This window comes from Balaenoptera musculus, chromosome 9, assembly GCF_009873245.2.
Source record: "Balaenoptera musculus isolate JJ_BM4_2016_0621 chromosome 9, mBalMus1.pri.v3, whole genome shotgun sequence".
Lineage (NCBI taxonomy): Eukaryota > Metazoa > Chordata > Mammalia > Artiodactyla > Balaenopteridae > Balaenoptera > Balaenoptera musculus.
The window spans coordinates 96,979,649-96,988,480 of record NC_045793.1 but is presented as its reverse complement, the minus strand read 5'-3'; the positions used below and the strand labels follow the sequence as shown (position 1 = coordinate 96,988,480).

At 45.7% G+C, this 8,832-nt stretch overlaps 1 protein-coding gene across 1 annotated transcript; it reads left to right on the top strand.

The window, feature by feature from the left end:
- The first annotated feature begins 1,365 nt into the window (after window positions 1–1,365).
- On the top strand, window positions 1,366–4,129 carry C9H7orf25 (chromosome 9 C7orf25 homolog). The gene is made up of 2 exons (XM_036864383.1): window positions 1,366–1,537; window positions 2,462–4,129. The coding sequence occupies exon 2, from the start codon at window positions 2,483–2,485 to the stop codon at window positions 3,746–3,748; it is 1,266 nt and encodes a 421-aa protein (XP_036720278.1). The 5' UTR covers window positions 1,366–1,537; window positions 2,462–2,482; the 3' UTR covers window positions 3,749–4,129.
- Window positions 4,130–8,832: the final 4,703 nt, after the last annotated feature.

The window sequence follows — 8,832 nt, the reverse complement described above, 5'->3', positions numbered from 1 at the left end:
ATTTGCTCTGTTTCTCCAGAGAAAAATAGGGTTTGAGGGAGAGGGTGATGAGGGGAGTGGGACATGAGTGCCAGCGTTCCGTGAGGGGCAGAGAAGGGGCCGACAGCATTTGACTATTCAGGACGAAAACTTAAACTCTTTTCCTGATGTGTCTGGAACCCCTCTGATTCCCTGTCTTCAACATCATACACTCGACTTCTGCCTGGGGAAGGATGGGTAATGGTCCCAGTTCCACAGGACGGGAGAGAGGACTTGGTGTCTGTTCCTTATACAACATGTAAGCAATGCCCATTTTCAGCCCCGCCTCACTGCCCCCCTCCCTTCCAGGCATCTGTAGTTCAGCGCCTTCCTGGGGTCCTGCTTTGTGAATTACTTGATGCAGTTTCTCTCTGCTAACTACTTCCGCAGAGAGGCCTCCCTGCTTCAAATAACCTCTCTCTGGCGGACTTAACTCTAAACCATATCTTTTAGGCTCAGAGGATTGAATAAATATGTTGAAAAGCACTTGGAACAATGACACATAATAAGCATTGAATAAGTGTCATTATTGCTCTTTGTCTTGAAAAATGTATCGACATATCTCATGTGCAATCATCTCTTGTTCTTTTTAGTCTTGTGGGTTTATTCCTTTCCTGTCATTTAAGTAAGGTTTAGGAAAGGAGCAGGCAGACATAGGATTAATTTTAAAGTCCTCTTAAATGTTTAAAATTAGCCTTACTTTATGGGTGACTCTGGACACTCTACTAAAGCTGATATCAATTTCCCAGCCCTTCAGAAGCCAGCCACCGATCGTTTGTCCTCTTGAGAAAGGCAGCGCGTCTCTAATAAGACACTTTCTAATGGAGAGCCCGTGATGGCGCAGTGGCAAGTGCTTTGGGGTGGGGTCAGAAATCCCAGCGACAGCACTTAACCAGCTGTGAAACCTTTGACAAGCCTCTCCAGCCAGTTTTCTGTTAAAATGAGCCAAACTTTTTCTAAGACGACAACCATTGTCTGGCACTCGTAGGGGTTTGAGCTTGATAGCAAAACGGTGTACTTGACCCGCGGAGAGGAGGTGGGCGCGATCGGGAGGTTTTCTCCACCAAAATGCACCGACTGCCGCCCCAGGCAAAGTCTAACCATGATTAGATGCTAGGATACGGGTTCAGCCTGCCTGGCACGCTGGGTATCAAGCGGCCGGTGCCCCAGTGGGAGATCATCTTTCCTGGGGCCAGGTGGCCGCGCGCCCCCGCGCTCGCCTCGCGGCGGGAGTGGGAGAAGCCTCTTCCCTCAACAAACATGGCCGCCGCGCTAGCGTCAGCCCCGCTCTGGAGGCCGCGCTGCCGCCTGGGAATAGCGGGCTCGGCGTCACCCGGCGCGGGGCCACGTGACGCGGGAGAAGCCCGAGGCGGCGGGGCTGGCGCAGGCGGAGTTCGTGCCAGCGGAGCAGCAGCAGAGGCCCGAGTGGGTTGGGGGCTACCCGGTGAGGTTACCCGGCGGGTCCCGGCCTCGCGCGCACGTGCCAGCCTGCTCGCGCTCGCGGTCCTGGGCGCTGCCGGTGAGGAGCCGGGGAAGGGGCGAGGGGGTGGGGGAGCCGTGCGCCCCTTCCGAGGCCGGGAGGGGGTTGGGCCGGGTCGGCGGGGCGGGTGGCGGGCGCCGAGCCGCCGAGCGCCCTCTGCCCGCGCCTCCGTCCCGGCGCTGGCCGCGGGGGCTGTTGGAGCCCGAGCCTGCCCGACGGGGCCAGCGGTGCAGGTGGACCGAGCAGGGCCGGATGCCCGCCCGGAAGGCCCCGCCGACCTCAGGCCCGCCCGCCCGGGCCGCCGCGGGCTGCTCCGTGGAGTTTATCTTCGGGCTATTTCTTCGGAGTGGGAGCGGGAGCCAAGTTGGTGGGCTCCTTCGGTCTTTAGAAATGGGCTGGGTTGGCGTCACATGCAGGTACGAGGCGGTCTGGATTCCTGGGCGTGTGGACCGTGTGCCCCTGGGAAATCAGGAGGCAGCAGGTTGAAGGAGACCCACTCATGGAAGGGTTAGCGTGGTCAATTGAGGAGAGAGTCTCTTGTTTTGGACAGTTTGTTCACCAAACTAGTCTGTGTGGATATTTTTATTTTAATCATTTTTATCTTGACCCTTCTACTAAAATTTCTCGACAACCGAACAGTAAGGCTGCTTATAAGGGAATTCTTTATGTAGCAGGTTGCCAGCCCCCTGCGTTTTATCCTAACCCGGGATTTACTGTGGATCCCATGACCTTCAAGCTGAAGAAATGAAGGCGCAAAGAGTGTTAGAACCCAGCGGACGTAAGGAGCAGTTCAGAAGTCTAGCTATCATCCTTTCCTTAGCTCTCAGAGGAGGGAGTCACTCCAGAATCAGACACGCAGAATCCCAGGTTCATAGACCCGGCCTCCATAATCTTTGTGGTCCGATTGAAGTCTTATAATCCTGAGTGAAGAATTGCTTGCGGTTGATTTGTTTCTTTTCATAGGAAAGGCATAATGCTGTCAGCATGTCTGCACACTCCATGCTCTGTGAACGAATCGCCATAGCCAAGGAACTGATGAAGAGAGCAGAATCACTCTCCAGGTCAAGAAAAGGTGGCATCGAAGGTAGTGCCAAGCTGTGCAGCAAACTGAAGGCAGAATTAAAATTCCTACAGAAGGTAGAAGCTGGGAAAGTAGCTATTAAGGAGTCCCATTTACAGAGCACTAACCTGACGCACCTCAGAGCCATCGTGGAATCGGCAGAAAACCTGGAAGATGTGGTCAGCGTTCTCCATGTCTTTGGTTACACAGACACCTTGGGCGAAAAGCAGACCCTTGTGGTGGATGTCGTTGCAAATGGTGGTCATACTTGGGTGAAGGCCATTGGCCGGAAGGCCGAAGCTCTGCATAACATTTGGCTGGGCCGGGGCCAGTATGGTGACAAAAGCATCGTTGAGCAGGCTGAAGACTTCCTCCAGGCCAGTCACCAGCAGCCAGTGCAGTACAGCAACCCTCACATCGTCTTCGCATTTTACAACAGTGTCTCCAGCCCCATGGCCGAGAAGCTGAAAGAAATGGGTGTATCTGTGAGGGGAGACATAGTAGCCGTGAACTCTCTGTTAGAGCCCCGTGAAGAGCTCCAGGCCAGTGAGAGCGAATCAGACGATGAGGGCCCCGAACTTCTGCGGGTGACCAGAGTAGACCGAGAAAACATCCTAGCGAGTGTCGCGTTTCCAACGGAGATCAAGGTTGACGTGTGCACAAGAGCCAACCTGGACATTACTACTTTAATCACATATGTATCCGCCCTCAGCTATGGAGGCTGCCGCTTTATCTTCAGAGAAAAAGTGCTCACCGAACAAGCAGAGCAAGAGAGGAAAGAGCAGGTTCTGCCGCAGCTGGAGGCATTTATGAAGGACAAGGAGTTGTTTGCCTGCGAATCTGCCGTCAAGGACTTTCAGTCTATCCTAGATACCTTAGGAGGACCCGGGGAGAGAGAGCGGGCCGCTATGCTAATTAAGCGAATTAACGTGGTCCCAGACCAGCCTTCTGAGCGTGCCTTGAAACTAGTGTCCAGTTCAAAAATCAACAGCCGCTCATTAACGATTTTTGGGACAGGAGACACCCTAAAAGCCATCACAATGACTGCCAATAGTGGTTTTGTCAGAGCTGCCAACAACCAGGGTGTTAAGTTCAGTGTGTTTATCCATCAGCCCAGAGCACTTACTGAGAGCAAAGAGGCCCTAGCTACCCCCTTACCAAAAGACTGCACAACTGACAACGAACACTGATGATATCCTTTAAATACTGTCATGGGAATAAGTTATATACCAAAGGCTGTGTCTTCCCATTCTTAATTGGAAAAAAAAAAATGGTCTATAGTAAAAGTAATACTCTTTAATACTCTTTAGAGCTCTTAAACCAGTCAAGTTGACTGTGTGTCTCATCTATAAAGTATATAACCTAAAGTAGGAAAAAAGCACAAGAGGCAACCTTATTTATCAAACTGGCTACATTATAATTAGAACAGAAATACATCTATATGAGACTTGTAGCTGTATCACAGTATTTTGATTTGTTTCATTCAGTAGGGCTACCACTCCCCTAATGGTAACTGCATCTCTTGGACTGTGGCTACATGGCATCTTGCATTAAATATCTGGAGAAACCTCTGAAGCTTGTTTTTCGTTATATTGATTTAGCAGTCGATATGGGTTGAGGCTGGGAGGTTATAGTTTTCAATTAATTTTGGATTCCAAAGTTACGGCTGTTATTGAAAAGACACTTACTTGATTGCTATCTGTCAGGTGCAGTCTGGTGGTTATGTTTACAAAGAGGATGTTAATATAGAAGGAAATAAAGGGAATTCTGATCATGGGAGTCCCATGAATCTCTTGATATACCATCGTGATAAGATAGACAACAGTCACACTACTACAAACCTAAGGTGTTTTAAGGTTAAATATTAATTTGAATATATTGCAAAAGAATTATATAAAATAATAGGTTTAACTTTTAAATATAAATATGCCCCACATTAGCAGTATTTGGATTATGAATACTACTTTTCCCATTCCTTTTGCAAGTGGGAAGGGACAGCTGCATTATTACGTCTCTCTTGTGAAACAGTGGCAGGGAGATTCCATGCCTGTTTCATGACACAGTTGTAATTAAAAAGAAATTTTTATGTCCATATTGTGCTAGGTGTTTCATGAATGTACAGTGAGGACAAATTAGCAAAGTAGGTGCGTATTCACATTTTAAAAATTGGGAATTGAGTCTTAAAGCTGAAGTATTAACTTGTGCTAAGTGTAGGAGCCATTATTAGAACTTGATTTTGTGTTCCCACAGCGTGGCCTTTCCACTGAGCCAGCCCCTCTTCTGTGAGTAGGGAGACTTCAATTTCCAGCCACAATGTTGAGCAGGTGGAACTTGATTGTTGGGGCCCATGAAATGAAATGCAAAATTAAGTGTATGGGGGGTTTTCTCCTGGGAGAGATTCTATTACTAACTCAACACATTTCCTAGGGGAAAAGGCTGTGATTGGGGCTCCAATTTAGTGTGGAGAGGTAGATTTAACTTTCACTGCAGCAGAAATTGTCTATGTTAGGAATTGGGCTTAGGCCTTTTCAAGCACCTATTAAAGTACTAATTACTTGGTACTGTTATGTACCAAGCATTATAACAGTTATTGGTATAAAAGATGAGGAATTGCTCTTTGGTCTAAGGAGTTCTTCGTCTGAAATGGAAGGAAACAATTGAAGTATAATTAATGTACTAAATTTTCTAAAAGAGTTACGTTTAAAAGACTGGGAACAGAGTAAGGGAGTAATTTGTGCTATGGGGACAGGAAGTCAGAGAGGCAGTGACCTCTGAGGGGTTGGGTGTGAGACTCAACAGGAAGTGTACAGGGAGTGGATTGGAAAGGTACAGAAGTGTGAATATGAGGGCCTGTTCAGAGACAGGGCTCATGTGGACAGTTTATAAAACTGGAAGTGAAGTAGAAAAGCAGGCAAGGTTCTCCAAAGAGTTTGGCATTAGAGAGCCATCGGCCATTTTTAAGAAAGGATGGGTCATGATCAAATCTCTTAGTAAAACAAAGACCTGTAGTGTGGAGGAAGAATTAATGGAAGGAAAGATGGGATTATAATGATAGCTAGTGCAATATGGTGGAATGTAGTATATGCTGGGTGTGTTCAAGGCAGAATTGATGTGATACTCATTCATTTAATAAACATTTATCAAGTTCCTGTCATGTCAAACACAGTTTGCCATAGAGCAATATAGTTGCGGGTATCAAACAGGAGATATTACTGATACTAAAAGTGAAACCAAGCTGAATCACTTCCAAATGAGGGGCAAGGGTGGAGAATAAATGTGGTCCATGTAAGAGAAGACAAGTCGAAAGAATTCTCAAGGGAAGCATAAAAACCAGAAAGCACAACATAAGAGAGCTGTAAGACCAAGAAGGATATAACACAGCTTTAGAGAAGCTGTAATTTCCCTAATTAATTATAGGGAAATATACAATAGCTAGATACTATTTTGATAAGTTTAGAAATCTCAGTGGAACAGATGATATTCTTAGGAAATGTGAATTAAAATTGAGGAAGAACTAGAAAACCTATTTAACCCATAGTCCTTGAGAAGATTGTTCAAATAGTTAATTAACGACCTCCAAAAAATTTCCAGGTCCAATTCTTTAGGTAAGTTTTTTTTTTTTTTTTTTGTTTTTAAATACATTCAACTCAAAACACATCTCTTTTAATTGTTTAAGGCAGTTCGAATTGTGTGTTCTGTTATAACAATGTATCCTTATTGAAATAGAATTTACATAACAAAAACTATTTGACCTTTTTAAAGAATGCAATTCAGTTTTAGTATATTCACAGTGTTGTGCAGCCATTACCAGAACATTTTCATCACCCCCAAAAGAAACCCCATACCCCTTAAGCAGACACTCCTCATCTCCCTCTCCCCCTTCCCCCAGGCAACCACTAATCTACTTTCTGTCTCTATGGATTTGCCTATTCTGGACATTTCATATAAATGGAATCATACAATATGTGACCTTTTGTGTCGGACACCTTTCACTTTGGGTAATGTTTGCAAGGTTTATCCATGTTGTAGCAGGTATCAATACTTCTTTCCTTTTTATGGCTGAATAATATTCCACTATATGGATATACCACATTTTACTTATCCATTAATCAGCTGATGGACATTTGGGTTGTTTCCATGTTTTGGCTATTGTGAGTAGTACTGAACTATTCCTGTACAAGTTTTTGTTTGAACATTTAGGTAAGTTTTTGTTTAGGTTTAAATATCAAATAATCCCCTTGCTCTAAAAAATAATATGGGCAAACTGAATCTGACACATAAGTGCCATGCCAATTCTGCCCTAAACAACTTGGGGTGATGAAAATGTTTTGGAACTATATGATAGAGATGGTAGTTACACAACAGTATGAATGTACTAAAGCCACTGAATTTTTCACTTTAAGTCAGTTAATTTTATGTTTTGTGGATTTCACCTCAATTAAAAAAAATAGTACCCCATAAGTGGGGTGGAAATATTGAGCATGGTAAGATGTGATGTTCCATTTACTCGCCCTCCCCTCCCCCCGAATGAGAACTTGGGCTGCTCCTGCTTGAGGACAGGGTCCTGTGAAGGTGTGCAGCCCGAGGGCTGTATCTTAATTTGTGTAATTGCAATCTGGTTGTCTCAGATCATTACTGTATTGGGAATGTTTTCAAATTCATTTTGTGGAATATAAGCATGATTCTGATACTAAAACAAGATATCCTACAAAAGAAAGCTGCCTGAAAATTTCAATCCCAGGCAAGGGACACCTCACCCTGTGGGAATCTTGTTTCCCGGAGGATAAAAGACAGAGACGAACCCCCCAACTTAAGTATTAGGGACTTGGGGATTAATCTCCATGCTGGGATAAAATTGGAGGCAGGAGGCTTACTTTGAGGTAAAGAGGTAACCCCAAGACTCCTCCCTGCATGAAGCCGGAATCTTGGAAAGGCTGGAGTCCCTGAGAAAAAGGATCTTGTAAACACTGCCCAGGGCGACAGCAAGGAAATGTGACTCCAGTGGCTCTGAGTGGAAGAAAAGGAGCCTGAGAGAAGTCAAGTCCAGCCTGTGTTCTGCTAGGAGCGTCATGGGGAAGGCCCAGGCGTGTGAAATTAGTATAAAAATGGGTCCCAGGTAAGTACTATCGTTGAGATACCTCACAGAAACATGCATGGCATCATTCGTGACTTCTGGGACACTTCAGTTTCCCATGCTTCACAGAGTCCAGTGGAAATGAAGCTTTGCTTGGATGGGCTTTCTTTGAGACACTGTGAAGTCATGTGAGGAAATCTTCTACCACCAGTGAGTCAGCAACACAAAGTTCCTCGACAACTTAAGATCATAGTAAAATAATCTGATAAATAATATAAAGTAAATATGGGGGTCTTTGACGTGTTCCCCGCGTATATTATTTAAAAAAAAAAAAAGAGGAATGAGTCAAAGAGGTAGATAGAGCCTAAAATACCATCTGTGACAAAACACTGCATGTAGCTAAGATGGAGGATGTGGTTTATATCTGCAGAAAGTGGGCTGAACCCCAGAACTAGGCAGACGCTACCCACCCAGGCACAAGTAGTGCTGGGCATGTGATGGGAGAGCTTGTCTGGTGCAGAGGACACCTCACTTGTGGGAAGCTTGTTCCCAAGAGGAAAAGGGCAGAGATGAGCCGAGCATCCCAGGTGGTCCAATAAATGACTCTGTGTTCCCAGAAGGGGAGAAGGGCCAGGAGTGCACTGCGGGGAAGACCTCCCCCAACCTGGCGTCATGGAATCAGAAATCCGTTTCCATATAAATAAAAAATGTTTTAAGAAGGTAACGTATAGAAACCATAAGGAGAGAATACAAGCAATCGGAAGTTCTAGTAATAGAAGAAGCCTCACTAAAATGAGAAGTTCAGAAAAAAACTTCAAAAAAGTCAATCAGACAAAACTAAAGAAGAGATTCGGAACTGAAACATAGCTCTTAATAAATTTCCCAGAATGCAGCAAAGAAGTAAAAGGATGGAAAATCCGAGAGGCTGAGACCTGGAGGACAAATAGTGAGGTCCACAAAGGTCACAGCAGACAGCAGGGGCCAGCCCACTGCAGCTGGTCCACGTTCTCCCTGCCTTTGCCTGCCTGTCCTGTAGGGGCTGGAAGCACCCACATCCTTGCTCTCTCAGCCTGAAATCCTTGCCAGTGAGACCCGGGGGAAGTCTGTTAGTTCTGCTTCCTCTTCCTTCCATCTTTTTCCTGGTTTGACGTGGGCAATGGCCAGGCTTGCCCCGTGGAGGAATGATAGCTAGTGCGCCAA